Raw genomic sequence first — 18,403 nt, forward strand, 5'->3', positions numbered from 1 at the left:
GAATAATAGACACTGGACACTAGGGAGGGTGGAAGGGTGGGAGGGAAAAGAGGGATGAGAAATTATCCAATGGGGGCACAATGTCTTCTATTCCAGTGAGAGTTACACTAAAAGCTCAGATTTCAACACTGTGCAATATATCCATGTAACAAAACTGCACTCATACCCCCTAAATATATTTAAAATAATAGTAATAACAAAAGTTTTAAAACAACCTCTTGGCATGGACCTTGGTTCTTCCCCAACTTTTTTTCTTTTATGTCTTGACACTGTTCTTTATCTCTCATTCTTTTTTTTTTTTTTTTTTGAGATGGAGTCTCGCTCTGTCGCCCAGCCTGGAGTGCAGTGGCATGATTTCAGCTCACTGCAAGCTCCGCCTCCTGGGTTCACACCATTCTCCTGCCTCAGCCTCCCGAGTAGCTGGGACTACAGGCACCCGCCACCACGCCCGGCTAATTTTTTGTATTTTTAGTAGAGACAGGGTTTCACCGTGTTAGCCAGGATGGTCTCGATCTCCTGATCTCGTGATCCACCAGCCTCGGCCTCCCAAAGTGCTGGGATTACAGGCGTGAGCCACCGCACCCAGCCTATCTCTCATTCTTGAACTCACGCCTGAACATGCCTTCAATTTATCTCCTTAGCATCTGTTCTTTTCTCCCAACTCTCTGATCATCCCGCTAACACAGCTACTTCATTTATCTGTGTTTACCTGTTCTGTCACTGGCAGTTCCTCTTGGCCTGTGCTGCACTGATGTGATCCAGACAGAACGCAGGTCTACAATCCATTGCAATTTCAGTAACTAAGACTGAGAAATGCATAACGGTTTTTCACTTCCAGTTTATCCAATTCTTGGGAAAACTGGTTAGCTATTAATTTTCAATACCCAAAGACCTCTGATTTTAAGGTTGTACACATACACATATAATCCTGCATCAACCATGGCATAACACTGACTTCAGTATCTTGCAACTTCTTCTTTCGTTGGAAATTACTGGTTTTTACACAGACTCATAACAAGTGAAAAGTTCACCTCTTTCCCATGCTTTTATTTCCAATTTGACTGCTTCACAATGGGAACACAGTTTATTGTTAGATTTATATTCATTTTTTTCTCTATTCTAATAGTTTAGTCAAATATTGCAGGTCACTTATGCTTGCTATAGAAAATACTATCAATGGAAGGAGGCAAAGTATCAGAGTAGGGGTTAGACAGACCTCAGAATCATGACTTCAGTGTTGTGAATATTAGAAAGCATAATTTTATGTTGTGTCCTATAATACCCATTATTATTTTAACAATACCTAAACACATAAAATAGTGGTCTATGAATGTAGTTACTGTATTTCCAATGTGTAGGAAATACCGTATTTCCAATGTGTAGGAAATACCGTATTTCCAATGTGTAGGAAATACCGTATTTCCAATGTGTAGGAAATACCGTATTTCCAATGTGTAGGAAATACCGTATTTCCAATGTGTAGGAAATACCGTATTTCCAATGTGTAGGAAATACCGTATTTCCAATGTGTAGGAAATACCGTATTTCCAATGTGTAGGAAATACAGTAACAATGTGTTATGTTAGTTGCTCTGTTGATTCCTTGGTGCAGTGGGCTTTTCTGGTGGGAAGACCCTCATTGGGGAGGAAAGAAGCACTGAAGAAAAATTCTGGCTTTAGGGGAACATGCGAAAGAAAAGAGCAATTATCATTTGTTGAATATTTTCAACATGACAGGCACTGTGCTAGGTGATCTAACCTCTTCTATCTTTACGAAAATCCTGGAAGTTAGTATTACTTTCCCTTTACCACAGAAAGGAAACGAAGATTCAGAATGGTCAAGATCACAGAGAGTTGAGTAGCAGAGCAGATCTTGCAGCTTTGCGCTGCAATTCATTGGCCAGAACACTGCCTCTTTGAGACATATGGGATAGGTCTGGAAAAAAGCTACTACTTCCCCTTAGAGTGGTGTTTGGGGTTAAATTCTCCAAAAGGATTCAAACTGGAAGGCTAGAGCCTCGTTTAAAACCCAAACAAAACCAAACAAGCAAATCTCCTACTTTCTAGTGCATTTCTGGGCTCAAAGACAATAGGGGAAATCTCTAAACACTCCTCTTGAATCACTCTGTATCACGTTTCTGAAGCTGTGTTAATTTGCTCTAGTAAAGAAATCATGTCTGAAATAGTAGCTGTAATGGTAATTACCCACTAGGTAAGTTACCTACTAGGTAGTTACCCACTAGGTAAGTCCACCATCATGATGTATTTGGTTTATGCAAGGGCTCCAAGGATTAATTGAGTGAGGTTGTGAGAGGATTACCCTCCTTGTTGCTTTTAAATCTCTGATAGTGTAACCAGTCTGTGCAGTCCTCCCAGGATGTGACATTGGTTTTTTTGCTGCTTTTGGTTTACTATTTTGGCCAGAGTTTAGGAAGAGCAGTTTCAGGGGCTACTAGTTGGCCCTTCCTACCATAAGGATCTTATTCCAGAAGTCAGGGAACAACCACAAGATTGTTTGTGGGCCCACTGGGCCCACTGTGAGATGACCTTGAGTCAGAACCCTATTTATCACTTTCCCTCATATGCCTACTTTCTAAACTGGAAGGCCATAATACCATTTTGGGACCTCTGATACCAGGTCATTTCAGATCTGATATCCACCTGTCCTTGCAAAATCTGAGTACTCTTCTTCCCCAGTGCATAGTTACCCTGGTGGATGGCCATAGGTACCTTTAGGAGGATAATTTAAAAGACATATGTAATCCTTGGTATATAGTGGCATCACAGTTACTAAGACATGTGTGTGAGAGACAGAGACAAAGAGAGGGACTAGGTCCCCTTGAAGGAGGATTTCTCTCTCCATATATATACACATATATATGTATATACACAAACATACATACATATATGTATGTTTTGTATGATTTTTGTATACATATGATAACGTATACATATTATGCATGTTTTGTATTATTTGTACATACATATAAGTATGATTTGTATATACGTATGTATATGTATATATAGTATATGTATGTGTATAAATGGAGATATATGTATATATGTATACATACAGATGTGTATATATGTATATGGATGTGTATGTTTATACATGTATATACATATACTTCCTTATGTATGCACTTTTGCCATTCTGCTATCCCATCATCTTTAATGATACTAGAGAGGCCAATTCCCCGGAAACACCTCATACTCTTAACCCACCCCACAGAGAACAACCACCACCAGGTATCTCTGAGATGCCAGAGTGTACCCTCACTAGTGTGGTCCTTATGGCTTCAATGAAAGCCAATGAAAGGAGGGCCCTCTGGGCCTTCCCAGGCAACAGAGTATGCTGGTGCGTTCTTCAATCTCATGTAATAGATTCATTTTAAGGTTCAAATCTCTCTGTGACTTCTTCCTCAAAATCATGCCACAGAAATTCTGGCATCTCCACCTCATATACCACAGGACATCATTGTGTCCAAGATTTGAGAATCCGTGTCAGCAGAGTATTAGACAAGCTCCTGGTTTCCATTCCAGAAAATTGATTCCCAAGTCAAGAATATGTGTATTGAGGTCAATAAATTCTTCCCTCTCCAGCCTTACATCCCCCAACTTAATCCGATGCCTTTCAGATTTACTCCCATATGTGTTTCCTTGATTTCTGATGATACTTAATGCCCAGGTCCTATAATTCTTTTGGTTAGTAACCTATTTCCTACCAAAGCTAGGATCTGAACTATGCTGAGACCTGATCATAGTCATTTGCCTGAAAATAATGAGCAGAGGGAAGAGCAATTTGGGAGGAGGGCAAGCATTATCTTGTGAGGTTTTTGTCTCAAATGAGGTCTTTATCAGTTCTCCATGCAAGCGTAGTTTGTGCTCCCCTGGCAAGAGGGAGGTACTACTTCTGCCTATGTAAAGCTACTTGCAAGACTCTTGCCTACATAAACTTGCCTCCCAAATTAGTCACGATAAACTAGTGATTATCTTGACAAACTATATTATGCAGCATTAACCAAATATAAAATCTTAGTGGCTTAGGAAAGAAAAGTTGTATATATGTTTAGAGACAGAATCTCATTCTGTAGCCCAGGCTGGAGTGCAGTGGTGATATGGTTTGGCTCTGTGTCCCTACACAAATCTTGTTTGGAATTGTAATTCCTCAGCGTTGGAGGAGGGACCTGGTGGGAGGTAACTGAATCATGTGAGTGGATTTCCGCTTTGCTGTGAGTTCTTACAAGATCTGGTTGTTTGAAAGTGTGTAGCACTTCCCCCTGCTCTCTCTCTTCCTCTTGCTCCAGCCATGTAGGATATGCCGGCTTCTCTTTCACCTTCTGTCATGATTATAAGCTTCCTGAGGTCTTCGCAGCCATGCTCCCTGTACAGCCTGTGAAACCATGAGCCAATTAAATCTCTTTTCTTTATAAATTACCCAGTCTGAGGTAATTCTTTATAGCAATGTGAGAACGGACTAATAAAGTGGTGCAATTATGACTCACTGCAGCCTCCAACTCCTGGGCTCAAGTGATCCTCCCATCTCAGCCCTCTGAATAGCTGGGACTACAGGTGTGTACCACTATACTCATTTAAAAATTTTTTTTTTTTTGTAGAGGTGGAGCATTACTATGTTGTCCAGGCTGGTCTCGAACTCCTAGTCTCAAGCAATCCTCCTGTCTCAGCCACCCAAAATGCTAGGATTATAGGTGTGAGCCACCATGGCCAGCCTAAAATTTGATTTCCTACTTAAGCAAAGTCTACTGAGGTTTGTGTAACTATTTGGAACAGTTATCTCCAGAAATTCAGCTTGTTCTGTCTTGTGGAAACTCTCTCATGATGTACTTCTACCACAGAAGGACAGAAGGAGTAGACTACTAGAGAAATTTCCACCAGCAATTAAATGTTCCAGTCTGAAAATGATATTGGTCACTTCTTCACTCAACCCTCTGGCTAGAAGTAGTCAGATGCCCCACGGCCCACCACCCAACTCTGCAAAGAGTTGGACTGTGGGAAAATGGAACCCTCCCATATGTTCAGAAGAGAGAAAATGACATACACCTAGAACGCTCTACCATGATGTCACTGATTTTACCTAAAACCACTTTTGGAATCCATACATGGGGCAAGGGAAATGGATTTCCCTCCCCCACCCCAGTTTATATAGTATAAATTCCATGTGAATAGAGAATATTTGAGTTTTTTGTATATCCTCATTTCCCACATGAATATTTTTTATATTGTCTACTACCCATTTCAAATTTGAAAAGCAGTCTCTTTAAGTGTGGCTTTGTCATCAGAAAATAACAATAATAAATATCATAGAAAGTATATAAAACAGTAGAAACAAGGTTGATTTTATTCCAAACATAAAACACTTTATTTTGTGTTAGAAGAGTTATCCCTTGCTTATCCAGGGTGACACCAGTGACTGCACGTGTGTTCTTGAGCTGCTTTTCCTCCGGCGAAGACTCATGTCTCCTGTCTCCTTCTGTCTAGTTTTGTCTATGTTTGTCACTGAAGCTGCTCTCTGGGGTCAATGTCAGAGTTGCATACTCTGGAAAAGATCTGTGCAACTCTGGCCTATACGAAGCCATGAACTTGACTTTTCGTACCCACCATTTGTGGAACTAAATTATATCAGTACAAAAAGGGCTACATTCTAAATAGTAAATAAATATGCAGAATGAGGTATAAATAAGATAATATTCTGTGCATCAGTGATTCTAGAGGTTAAAAATGACTAAGAAAATAGACAGTTCTTCAGGAAAACACCTTCTTTGGACTCACACAATGTGTTTTCCATTCAAATTAGTAATGTTCAATTTTTCCTGCAGTTGAACCAGCTATTAGCTTTCTGGAGAGTCAAAATTCTCTTCGTTTTAGGATCAAATTTGTATTGCCTTGTTCCATGAAAGAAATAGAAAAATCCTAGAAATAAAACAAAAGAGACTTACTGCATTATACAAGTAGTTTCTAGGTTTAACTTGAATTCTTGAGAAACCAATTCATCTGTGAGCACAGATATTTTTGGCATTTGCTGTTCCAACTAACAATAATGATGTTATTGCTATGGCAATGAAATGGAGGAAATACATGTATATTCGCTCACCATCTTTCATGAAAACTGCATCAACTTTGTGGCCAATTCCAGGAAAGTCATGTGCTATCATTTTGGGATAACCTGGATCCATAGATCGTTTATATTCATCATACCTGGTCAGAAAAGAGTTAAGAGTGTCAGACCTTTTGCTAAACATGTACACTCTCAAAATCGTTACAGAAAATACACCATGAGGAATTTAACCAGACTATTTCATTTTATAGATCATTTGTGAAATGGGGAGTGAATGGGGTAAGGTGGAATGTCGGGTGAACTAAAAGGTCTTTAAGGCCCCTCTGAAATCCAACATCAAATTCTCCAGTAGGTTCTATGCTATGTCCTATTGAGGTAACATACTATGGAAGATAAGTAATTTTGGCAGAAGTAGCCCTGTTAAGATGAATGTCCTCAATTCTACATCCCTTTAAAATTCATCCCCCTACATTCTCTGGATTCCCAGTGCAGGCATTGTGTGATGATTATTGGTCAACAGACTAAGTAGATGATAGATTGGCACCAGCCATCTGAAGAAAAGGATGCTGGCCAAGGCAGTTTGAGACTCACTTTGAAATGGGCTGTTCTAGAACTTTTTATGTAGAAGGAACTGAGGCCCTAACATTCTCTGCACTTAAACTTACCTCCAGTATTTTTTAGCAACAAAGAAGTAGGTTTTTCCAGTGTTTTCCTCAGAAAGAGCAGCATCAATATGCTTCACAGTTCTAGGGAAGCCAAAGGAGCTGTAGATGTCCTTGGGGTATCCGTGTAGCACATTCTGTCCCTGAACAGCCCAGTACTTCTTCCCTGCCAATCAAGAAAGAGTGATTGCCTAAGACTTCAATGGGCAGTAAGTGAATTTCCAGCTAAGTTCTTAGTTTCACATGCTAGTGCAGTGCCCTGGCTGCAGATTAGAATCATCTAGGGAGATTTTTGAAAATACTGATGCCAGGACCCTATCCCAGACCAATTAAATGTGTCTATCTTTGGAAGCTTCTTAGTTGATTCTAATCTGCAACAAGCTTTGAGAATGACTCGCTTATCGGGTTGGGGGCTTCTTTCCAAAGTCAGATGTTCAAATGACTAAAGAGTTAGTTATGCCACCTTGGTGATATAAACTTCGGTTCTCCAGATTTTCTCATGGACTGTGGAAGTTCAAACCATTTGTATCATAAAGGGTGAAGTGCTGTAGTGACTCACAACCTGTAAGGATTTGCAATCCTGGATTCAAATCACTGCATTTGACTAGAAGATAGTTCCAAATACTTGAATTAATGCTGTGTCCAGATTCCATGTTTATACTCAGTAAGCCCCTCATCACATAAAGCTGGTCTCATATACTAAAGCCAAGATTTCTCTTATTGTATGCACATGCTATTTACCCCTCACAAAAAAGGAATTTGAAACTTTCTGTCTCTAACATCCATTTAATTCCATAATTTAAAGCCTAGAAATCCTGTTTCAAAGCATTTGGCCCATCTGACCTGCATTTAATTCTTTGCCTTGGGTGTATGGCTGAGTCAAATGTCTTACTCATTGTACTATGCTAAACATGTTTGCAAAAATACTGGTGCGTGGCATAGTGTCTTCAAAGTCCAGGAGCTGATCATTGGATTGTGTTTCATTCTGACAGAATTGAAGAAGTTTCTCCCATTCAATTCACAGTATTCGGAACTTCTCATAATTTGATGTGCATATGAATTGCCCAGGAAACTTGTCAAAATTCAGATTCTATCAAAGAAGATCTGAAGCAGGACCTCAGATTCTGAATTTGTAACAGACTGTCAGGTGATGCCAATGCTGCTGGTCTGAGGACCACACTCTTACAGCAGGGCAGCGGCATCCCCTATCTTGGCTGTGGCATCCCCTGTCTTAGCTGCCTCCTGGAGCCTCTCCCATTCTCAAGAGGGTGGTTTGTATTGAAATAGAGTCTAGGAAATTATACAAACAAAATCTTTCTGTTCCATCCTCTGTAGGATTGGCCCAAGTCTCGAGTTTTACTTTGAGTATTCCCAGGAATATGGAGGGGGTTCTAAATACATAGTTTGTGCAGAAAACATTTTTGTAAATCTAGATTCATTAAAAAGGCCAGAACATTCTATCTCCAGTTATTTGCCTTTTGTTTAAAATGACTCCAAAATGCTCTATGCACTGTTTAGTTAAGTTGATGGACTTTCATTGATTTCGTTGGTGAGACTGAGATTTTCAAAAGTCCCTGGAGAGAATGTAGCTAGTACCCTTGTATCGCAGCCCCAAAGGGAATGAAAAAGTGATTTATTAAAACAGTGAAAAATAATTAGAAGGATTACCTTTGAAAAACCGGACTTCATCTCTGTCGGCAAATTCGTAAGCAGCTTCAAGCCCATTTGGCAGTTGTGGCCAGAAAACAGAAATGAAATTGAGCTCAACTTCCGGGTAGAAGGGATTTGTGCGCATGTAGAATCTGATTAGAAAAAAAGCAAGAAAAGTTTCTATCTAATTTCTGGTAATCTCTGGCTGACATCCAGCTCTAGCTCCTTCTTGTTGCCGGCACTAGTGGTGTGCTGGTAAATGTATAACATTCAGCTCTGCAAAGGAGGGTTGGTTCATAGAATTTGCTGATTTCACTAGCTTGAAATACTCCCATTATGATGAATTTCAAGAGTCTCAGTGGAGCACCATTGTATAGCATACAAATAAAATAGGCATAAGTAACTTTAAAAACATAAATAAGTAGAAAAATGCAGTAAAAATTATGACAAACTGATGAATTTTGATTATTTTTATTACCTTTTATTTTAATGTAATTTAATTTTGTTTATATAATTTAAGTTTTATCTATTTATTTTTTATTTATTTACTTTTTTGAGACAGAGTCTCACTCTGTCGCCCAGGCTGGAGTGTAGTGGTACAATCTTGGCTCACTGCAACCTCTTCCTCCCAGGTTCAAGGATTCCCCTGCCTCAGCTTCCTGAGTAGCTGGGATTATAGGTGCAGGCCAACACGCCCAGCTAATTTTTGTACTTTTAGTAGAGACAGGGTTTCACCATGTTGGCCAGGCTGGTCTTGAACTCCTGATCTCAAATGATTCCCCCACCTCAGCCTCCCAAAGTGCTGCGATTACAAGCGTGAGCCACTGTACCTGGCCTATAATTTAATTTTTAATAATGGCTATGGTTCACAGCTAGCTTGCAAAATTCTTCAAAATTTAACAGTCAGCTTTGGTGAGCCATTAGGGATCGGCTGTGCACATTACCAGCTGGACTATGACTCTAATATCCTATTATTTAGTGATTACTTACAACACACCAGGCCCATTCCTTACATCAGACCTTATCACAAGGACACTACAAGAGAGTATTTAAGGATGAGAAATTGAGGTCGGGGAGACTAAGGGAGGTGTCTAAGTCCACCCAGCTGGTAAGAGGCTAAGGTTGATTTTTAAACTCAGCTCTGGCAGCCACTCCCTTTGTTGTCCCTTGGTTAGTAGTACTTACACAAAGTGGATTATAGAGTTTATAGGGACTAGGGTAACAGCACAGCATAGACTGTCATGTGGGCTGACACAGAAGAGCTCCAGATTACAATCCACAGGGAAGCCTATGGCCTTGGCTGTAAGAAACCTGACTTCTAGGTCCATTCCTGCCTCTGCCTGGCTGTGATGCCTTAGGCAAATCAGTTACTATCTCTAGCTCTAGCCTTTCGTGTCTCCTCAACGTGGCGACATTTAAATGATCTCTGTGTCCTTTCAATTCTGGCAAATCTTCAAATTGGTCCTGTTCCACCTAGTAATATTTGGTTTGATAGGTGTGTCCTGCTGTACTGAGAGGTTTCCTTTAAAACCATGTGTTTTCTTAACTTGTCCCAGCTTTGAACCACACGCTGTATAGTTTACCTCCAGCCTTATCTTTTACACTTAAAAAGTAAAGAGAGGGCAGAAAGAATTATGAGCCAGTGCCCTGAATTCCAGGAGAGATGCGACTACAGAGTAGTAAAACAGTGCCACAGCACTTGAGAGGCTGCAGAGAATGAGCCTTTCAGACCACCCTGAATTTCTATGTGTTGATCTTTCTGTGGACTGCGTCATTCACCAAATGCAGTGTGCAATAACACACCAAAAGAGTGTGTTATTATTTTGCCTGATCCTTTAGGAATCACTATGGTACAGAGAGCAGGCCTCCTCCTTGCATGTGAGATGACCCCAACCATTTTGAGTCCACATGCTGCAGAGGGAGTTCTAGGATTCTTCTTTGAAGAGGGAAGCACCACGTTGTGGCTGCCCATATCTGTCCCAGGAGGGATTTCATCAGTTCTTGGGGACTTTCCCAGCATTGGCTCCCTCCCTCCTCTTCTTCTCTGGACCTCCAGGGGGCAACAGAGACCCTTCAAGATAATCGGCTTTGGGAGGGCCATTTTTCCAGGATGGCAGGGGAGATAATTAAAGGATGGCTACGCAACCCTCATCAGTGAGATGTTGCTATGGAAAGGACCACTTTCTCCTAAGAAAGTCCTATGATACTTATCACCATAAAGAGTGGCATAATGAAAAGAGACCTGAAGTAGGGGACAGAAGACCACTAACTGCTCTGCTACCAATGAGATCTATGCCCCCAAAAGATATCTTTCCTTCTCTCTGACTTACTTTGCTAATCTGTAAAAAAAGATCATACATACTGATTTTCTAAATCAACTATATTTTCTGAGAATCAGATGACCTAATACATGTAGAAAAACAAAGTTGTTACAAGTACATTATGTTGTACAAATGCATGCGGTGGCTACCATATGATTATAGATGTAAATCAGCGTGAAATAAGTAACATGTGAAGCATAATACTTAACTATAGTGGTGAATGTTGTTATTATTACAAATGCAGATCACAAAGAAGAACTGACATCTTACCTGTCTTTAAAGAACATCACTTCTCCCCGAATCGTAGTTATAGCATCAAAGGTTAGCTTACTGTCACACACTTTTGGGGTTTGTGGGCCGATGGGCTGGACAGGATTTTGGGAACGTCCTAAGGAAAATGACATACCTGGTGTTAGTTTTGCCTAGTATTAGAAAACTACATAAACAATGAAGACAGCTTCTTCAAAAATATCGCTAATGGCTGTTTTATTTGAAATACATATAAAGACCACCAGGCCCTTGTCCGTAATGTTTTTCTCCATACTCACCATATATGGCTTGGATGCCATCAATGTCATCCTGAGCTAGCTGAACATCACCACTGAAGGTGTAGCTAGGGTACATCAAAGCCCCGATATCAGTAGAATGGGAGAGTCCAAGAGAATGGCCGAGTTCATGAGCCGCAACACGATATAAGTTGTACTCTAAAAAGGCCAATAAATCAATTTGTAATTATTTGAAAGGTATTCAGTGTTGAGGCATTTAACTAATAAATAATTTACAACTACAAGGACTAATGTTCCTATTTTATCAGTGACTTTTGAAATATATGCATGTATATCTTTTTTCCGAAGGCAGAAGGCATGCATTTATTAATAACGAAGAGACATGTTGAAACCTAAACTGTATGATTACACTGATACAATTAAAAGACAAACTCAGCTGACTGAAAGTGCGCCACAGATTAATCAATATTATCAATGATTAAATGACACGTATTATTTTACAGAGAAGCAAAATGTTCTATTAACATTTAATATTTTTCTTTTTCTTTTTTTTTTTTCTTGAGACGGAGTCTCGCTCTGTCACCTAGGCTGGAGTGCAGTGGCATGATCTCGGCTCACTGCAACCTCCGCCTCCTGGGTTCAAGCGATTCTCCTGCCTCAGCCTCCTGAGTAGCTGAGATTACAGGCATGTGCCACCATGCCTGTCTAATTTTTGTATTTTTAGAAGAGACGGGGCTTCACCATATTGGTCAGGCTGGTCTCGAACTACTAACCTTGTGATCTGCCTGCCTCGGCCTCCCAAAGCGCTGGGATTACAGGCATGAGCCACTGCGCCCAGCCTAATATTTAATATTTTTCTTATTTACAAAACTGATAAATGTTGACTGCTGAAAATTTTGGAAAACACAAAAAGCCTTCGCTTTCTTTAATTTCCACATAAGTTTATGACCACTCTTAAATTTCGCTGTTTTCTTCTAATGAAAAAGTTTCAATGTTGATGCCCACAATTAAAACATTAAAGTTTTCAATATTTTCTTAATAAAAATTTTAGAGTGGTCTAGTTGTCACTGCTAAGATGTTGTTAGCTAGCAGAAAATACCTCTCTTTCACTTTTCTAAGTGTGTCACTAATTTTCTGAGTGGTAATAGAAAAATATATACTTCTACGAATGAATTCTTTCAACTAAATCAACCAATATTACAATGAAACATGAAGGGGTGGGAGAATTGAGAGAGGCAAATTTGATTGGCTTACCTCTGAAATTGTTGGTCCACCTTTCATCGTCATCAAAATGAGCATCCCCTCCAATACCTGGGCCTGGTTGAAAAGCATGAGCAAGATTTCCTCCAGGTCCATCAAAGGGAGAATTGTCCCGATGATCTGAAAGAAACAATTCAACAAAGATTCCTTGTGGTTCTTATGTAAGCTAAGCCAGAAAGGCAAGCATTAGCTTTGTTAAGAGGCCAATAGACTTCCGTCAAATGTGATGTAGTTTCCATCTTTGAGCCCATAAAATCAACATTCCTCTTAAACAAGCAATTCCAGTTGCAAAGCTACGAGATTTAGAGGAAAGGTGAGGTTAAGGTGCTATAAGAAGAACTTACCTCCCCTGACAAAAGATATCATGATGTCTGCTTGACCCTCAGAGACCTTGGTGAATGTCAGGGGTGTGACATCACTCCAGAGTTTAAAAGCTTTCTCAATGGCATGGTCCACATCTGCTCTTGGCAAATCTGGCGTGTAATTTTCAATCCTTAGAATGAAACAAAATAGAGACACATTGGACATGACTTCTTACCACTGTCATGGGAAATAGCTCTCTCACTCTGGCCCTCAGTCTGCCTACCTGTAGGTCAGATGTGTTTGCTCCCAGCGAGGGTTCCCCGCAGTGAGGACAAACTGAGCCACATCAGGCACTCCACATCTGGGCTGCTTCATCACCTTCAGGGTTTCAGCATCTGGTTTCCCAGTCACTTTTAGCCCAAAGAATTCCTGCATTTGCTTCAATTTTTCAACCACTAGGCCGCTGTTTCTCTGCTTTTCAACTTGCCTCCCGTCATTCTTCAGGTTGTAGTATTTTTCCAGGTATTTCTGACAAAAGAAAATTATTGAAACACTGCATAGGAAATCTTTCTCATTATTCTAAAAATTCATGGCATTAAGTTTTAGCCAAAACAGAGAACTGCTTTTAAAGCTTGTGTTTAGATTTTGCAATTGCTTTTATTCTTATTTTTGGTGAGAAATGAAATTTCAGAGTAGAAATGTCCCTACTATTAGTTATTGTGAAGTAAGAACTTCATAGCAGAGCAATTTTTGTAGAGCAAGATTTGCATACTGTTACAAGTCTACAATTTGTGGAGAGAGGTTTGGATGCTGTTCCTTTAGTTCACTCTCACCTCCAACTGGAAAAGGAGAGCCTATGCATGGATAGATACATTTTGGGGGGAGGGTGCTGTTTCTAGCAAAAAAAAAAAATCTTTTTATAGGAAACCTATCCTTAAAAAACTCTATTACATTACTGCGGAAAAATACAAACTAAAGATTTGCATTATTGTCACATGCAATGAAGCATTTACCTGGACTAAGTCCACATCTTGCTCTTGTGTTTCTAGAGTCGCTGGGAAGCTGTGAGACACCACACTCCAGAACAGCAGCAGCAGCAGCAGTGGAGGAAAGCTGTGCATCCTGGCCTCTGTCTTGTTTCTCAGTGCAAGGTAAGTGATGGCTTCCCAGCTCTCTGCTGCTCCAATATCCCAGCTAGGCAGCTCCCTCTGTATATATAGAGTCCTTCCCCTTTTAGAAAGCCGGAGGCTGTCTGACTCATGTTTTATAACATCCTCTTGATTACCTATGAATACATTAGGCAATCATTAGAAATGGTGACTCCTAGCAGACTATTTGGAATCACTTGGTGTTGCAATGTCATGATTAACTTCAAATAAGAGATGTGTGAAGGAGACACACTCTGCCATGTAAACAGTGGTTTTCTCCAATTCATTTCTTTCCTACCTGAGAAACGCTCTTGTTATATACACAGGTCAAAGAGTACTCCATGGTCTTTTTGAAAAAGACTTGATTCTGATGGTCATAAAGTGCTACAGGTTTCTCCACACACCTTGCTCCCAGGGCAGAGGGTGGAATTACTGACACTGTGTACCTTATGGCTGTTCAGCATCTCTACTGACTGAAGTTCAGCTCCTCCAGCACTCACTTTATGGTGACCCTTTGGGGTTCTCTGAGATTCCCTTCTGCCTTTGTTAAGCTGCCTGGTACCCTATTGCGATAGCACCGTGGCATCCCTTAATCTTTACTCAGAGCCAGGCATGGTGGCTCAAGCCTATAATCCCAGAATTTCGGGAGGCCGAGGCAGGGGAATCACTTGAGCCCAGGAGTTCAAGATCAGCCTGGGCAACATGGTGAAACCCCATCTCTACAAAAAACAAACAAACAAACAAACATTTTTTAAAGTTAGCCAAGCATGGAGGCATGCACCTGTAGTCCTAGTCACTGAAGAGTCTGAGGTGGGAGGATCACTTGGGCCTGGGAGGTTGAGGCTGCAGTGAGCAGTGATCATGCCACTGCACTCCAGCCTAGGCAACAGAGAGACCCTGTCTAAAATAAAATTTGAAAAAATTTACTCAGGCCTAGGATTTAAGAGCCTTACCTGAGAAGACCCCCTCATCCACAGGTGGAGTATGAGATAACTCCCCACCCTCCGTAGGATCCTTCCCTGAAACTTGTCTGAATGTACCCGACGATGAAAAGGCTGGAAAGAGACTGAGTGTGACTCTGGGGTCTTATTTTTAATCATACTTGTTTCCCTTGATATGAGTCTATCTTTTCTCCTTGGTGCTAGGCAGCATTTATTTATTCTTTCATGTATGCATTCATTCATATATTTATGCATTCCTCCATTCAAAAGATCTTATTTTGCATCTCCTGCCCATTAAAATAAATACATGGCTCTGTAATGAAAGATGTGTATTCCTGTACTTATGTTCCATGTTAAATTGTCTTGGGTACTACCAGTGCTATCTGTAGCATTCCTGGTGAGAAAAGTTGGTCTATCTGTGTAGCTCCCCTACTCATGCCCCACTCTCCTTCCTTGGAAGCATTTATTGAAAACATACAGTGGAGAAACACTGGCCTCTGTTTTATCACTTCAGCACTTTTTGGTGTCTCCCACCTTTCCCACTGTATCAGGTTTGCTTTTCAAGACTTTCCTCACCTTATGGATTCCTGTTTCCTTTCTGCGCCAAGACTGATATCTTACTCATAAACAATACTTCAGTATATCTTGGATTGATCTGAAATAAGTCATATCCTCTCTAATTATTTAACTACAACTTCCTCATCTAAGTGGAGTAACATGTGAGTTCAAGAGGGTAAGAGGAATGGGAAGAAGTTCTCACGAAAATGAAATCCTCTTCTCACAATCATCAGAGGGAGGGTGGGGACAGAGAACAAAGAACACTTGCCACTGAAGTGACTCCAGCACAGACAAAGAATATAGTGAAAGGGGCTCTTCATATTAGAGGGTGAACATAGACTATGTTTTAAAAGGCAAGGAGTGGCAGATATACTCGATTGTGAGGGAATCTAGTCAGTGTGAAGAGGTGACAACCCTAGCTCCACTGAGGCCTGGGAAACAAGGGTCAGTTAATAGGTTGACTCAGGAAAGCAGCATCGTGACCATCTGTGATTGGACAGGAAATTGTCTAAGACGTCACCCTGGAAGAGTCTCATACACAGTCCCATCTGGCAAGAGCCTGCACATCCTACAATCTAGAAGTTTTCAAACTTTTATAAACTTCTGTGTCCTTTACTTAAACAAAATCGCTTTTGGAAAGGAAATTTGAAAACCAGGCGAAAACAGAAGTTCTCTGATGGAAGTTGGAAATAGAGCCTTAGAGTCCCCCACAACCCGCCACATCGTGCCTGCTTTGTCCTCCCTTCTCTAGCAAAGCTCCCTGCATCTGAGTCCAGAGCTCTCATGCTAAATGCTCACGGTGTTTCATTAAATGTCATAGTTGCTGACGTGGATTGGAAACTGGTTGCTTGAAACAGCTTTTCGTTAATTTCTTTTTCCTAAAATAAACAAAAAAAAATTAAGTTTCGGTTAAGCAGCCAGCCTAGATTCACATGGCCCTGAATCTTGGAATTTCCAGTTAGGTATTCATGGAAGATCTTCTAATGCAACATATGTAACTTTGCAGCTAGTGCTAGCGTGTGATTTATTTGAGAGTAAAAAAGAAAACAAAAATTAAAACAGAAAGCTGGGGATTAAATCATACCAAATCCTAGCAATGCCTAGACTTAGCATAGTTTCCAAGAAGCTCAAAACATGTTAAATTTGTATTTGCTCTTCACATCCATATTATTTGTTTCCTCTGGGAGCATCTTTTTCCCCCATAATTCTCTTTTAAATGTAATTTTCTGAAATTATTCCCCTACCCCTTATGACAAGCATAAGAGGGCTCTCATGTGGCTGTGTCAGCTGACTCCAGACTGTTTCCAGGCAGGCAAATTATTTCCATGGTTTTCTTGGTTGCTTCATGCTGGCTGCTCTGTGAAAGGCCTCAAATATATTTGTATTTTTCCATATTAAACTTAGTCTTGAAATTTCAGTCTTGCTTCATATTTTTTAATGCTTGGGAATTCTGCCTTTTTAATTTTGTAACTCCATTTGAGTGTCAGATATTTTTTCTATTTTTTGTCCTGCAAGTCTTGAAATGGTCTTTAGCCAGAAACATTAAGTATTTAATGCTATTTTGTTGTGAGAGTTACACATGGGAAAAATTTGCACCACCGTCTATATTCTTCCTACATATGGCCATGCAGTAGCTTTATGGATAACCATTGACCAGACACTTAACAGACACTTGGCACACACTGGTTCCATCAGTCCTCATGGTTACCTTCTGGGTAGAAATGATTGATGAATTAACCCCGAGTCCCAGGGCACACAGCAGAGTGGTAGTCACTCGTTGAACACAGCTCTGTGCCACTGCAGTCCAGACATAACACATACATACTCTGGGGATAAAAATCTTGCTTCCCTAACAGAGAGAAAGTGTCTGGAGACACGAAGACTGTCACATTAACTCCCTCAAGTCCACAATAATGTCTCCATGCCACCACGTGGTCCCACAGGCCTGAAAGAATCTTCCCCTTCAAGCTGTCACTCAATCTCTCTTATTTCCCTTACCAAACTTGTTGAATTTGTAGTTTATACTACCTCAACATAGTAAGTGTCTGCAAATGATTGTTACATGGGTTAACAAATGAATAGATCAATGAAGAAATAGATACTTAAATGACACTTAAATAAAGGGTCTATTTCTCATTAGGCTGAGTTGTTTATAAGAAGTCTTATGCCCATGACTTTTACTCTCCTAAGATTAAAGTTTTTAAAATTACCATGGGAAGAATTTGGATATATCAACTAACTGGAAATTCAATTAACTAATTTATTTATTTAGAGACAAGGTCTCCCTTTGTCCCTTAGGCTGGAATGTAGGGACCTCAAACTCCTGGGCTGGGCACCTCAAACTCCTGGGCTTAAGCAATCCTCCTGCCTCAGACTCCCAAGTAGCTAGAACTACAGATGTGCACCACCATGTCCCACTGATTTTTAAAATTTTTTGTAGAGATGAGGTCTCACTATGTTGGCCAAGCTAGTCTCAAACTCCTGGCCTCAAGTAGTTCTCTCACCTCGGCCTCCCAGAGTGTTGGGATTATAGGCGTGAGCCACCACACCCAGCCTTACTGGAAATTTTACATGAAGCATAGCACATTTATTTTTGGTGATTTGCATGCCATGCTACAAGCATTTAGTATCAGATTATTTTGAGCATTTTATTAATTTGTCAATAATATTTTCTTATCTGCATAGTTTGTTAAACACTGTGGAAAATGCTTATAGTTAGCACATCTGTGAAACAGATTTTTGCAGCTGTAGCTCCTTTTAAAGGAAATTCAAACCAAGAGCCTTTCTGGGGATGAGTGTTACTTGTACCACAGCTCAGGTCAGCCCTGTCAAAACCATCCTTTCTCAGCTCTTACATCTGTGAATATGAATTTGAGATGGATTTGAAATATGTGAGGAAGCTTCCTGTGAGATTTTGATCATGTGCCCAGGCTATGACTTGCTTGTTTGGAGTCTGTGACATACACACGTGTGTGGCCT

The 18,403-nt window shown here is 40.4% G+C and overlaps 1 protein-coding gene and 1 long non-coding RNA gene across 2 annotated transcripts in view; one reads left to right on the forward strand and one right to left on the reverse strand.

Annotated features, from left to right (window-relative positions):
* LOC129479573 (uncharacterized) overlaps window positions 1-18,403 on the forward strand; it is a 58,639-nt gene that overhangs the window by 1,040 nt on the left and 39,196 nt on the right. Inside the window, exons 2-4 of the long non-coding RNA XR_008656727.1 lie at window positions 8,950-9,066; window positions 10,953-11,029; window positions 13,827-13,928. This is a non-coding gene — a long non-coding RNA (uncharacterized lncRNA). The remainder of the gene's footprint in view (window positions 1-8,949; window positions 9,067-10,952; window positions 11,030-13,826; window positions 13,929-18,403) is intronic.
* Window positions 5,333-13,978, reverse strand: MMP1 (matrix metallopeptidase 1). The gene is made up of 10 exons (XM_055272916.2): window positions 13,791-13,978; window positions 13,061-13,305; window positions 12,819-12,967; window positions 12,469-12,594; window positions 11,257-11,412; window positions 10,979-11,096; window positions 8,406-8,539; window positions 6,741-6,903; window positions 6,112-6,215; window positions 5,333-5,930 (listed from the first exon to the last, which is right to left on the reverse strand). The coding sequence occupies exons 1-10, from the start codon at window positions 13,896-13,898 to the stop codon at window positions 5,821-5,823; spliced, it is 1,413 nt and encodes a 470-aa protein (XP_055128891.1). The 5' UTR covers window positions 13,899-13,978; the 3' UTR covers window positions 5,333-5,820.

Source organism: Symphalangus syndactylus, chromosome 3 (genome assembly GCF_028878055.3).
Source record: "Symphalangus syndactylus isolate Jambi chromosome 3, NHGRI_mSymSyn1-v2.1_pri, whole genome shotgun sequence".
NCBI lineage: Eukaryota > Metazoa > Chordata > Mammalia > Primates > Hylobatidae > Symphalangus > Symphalangus syndactylus.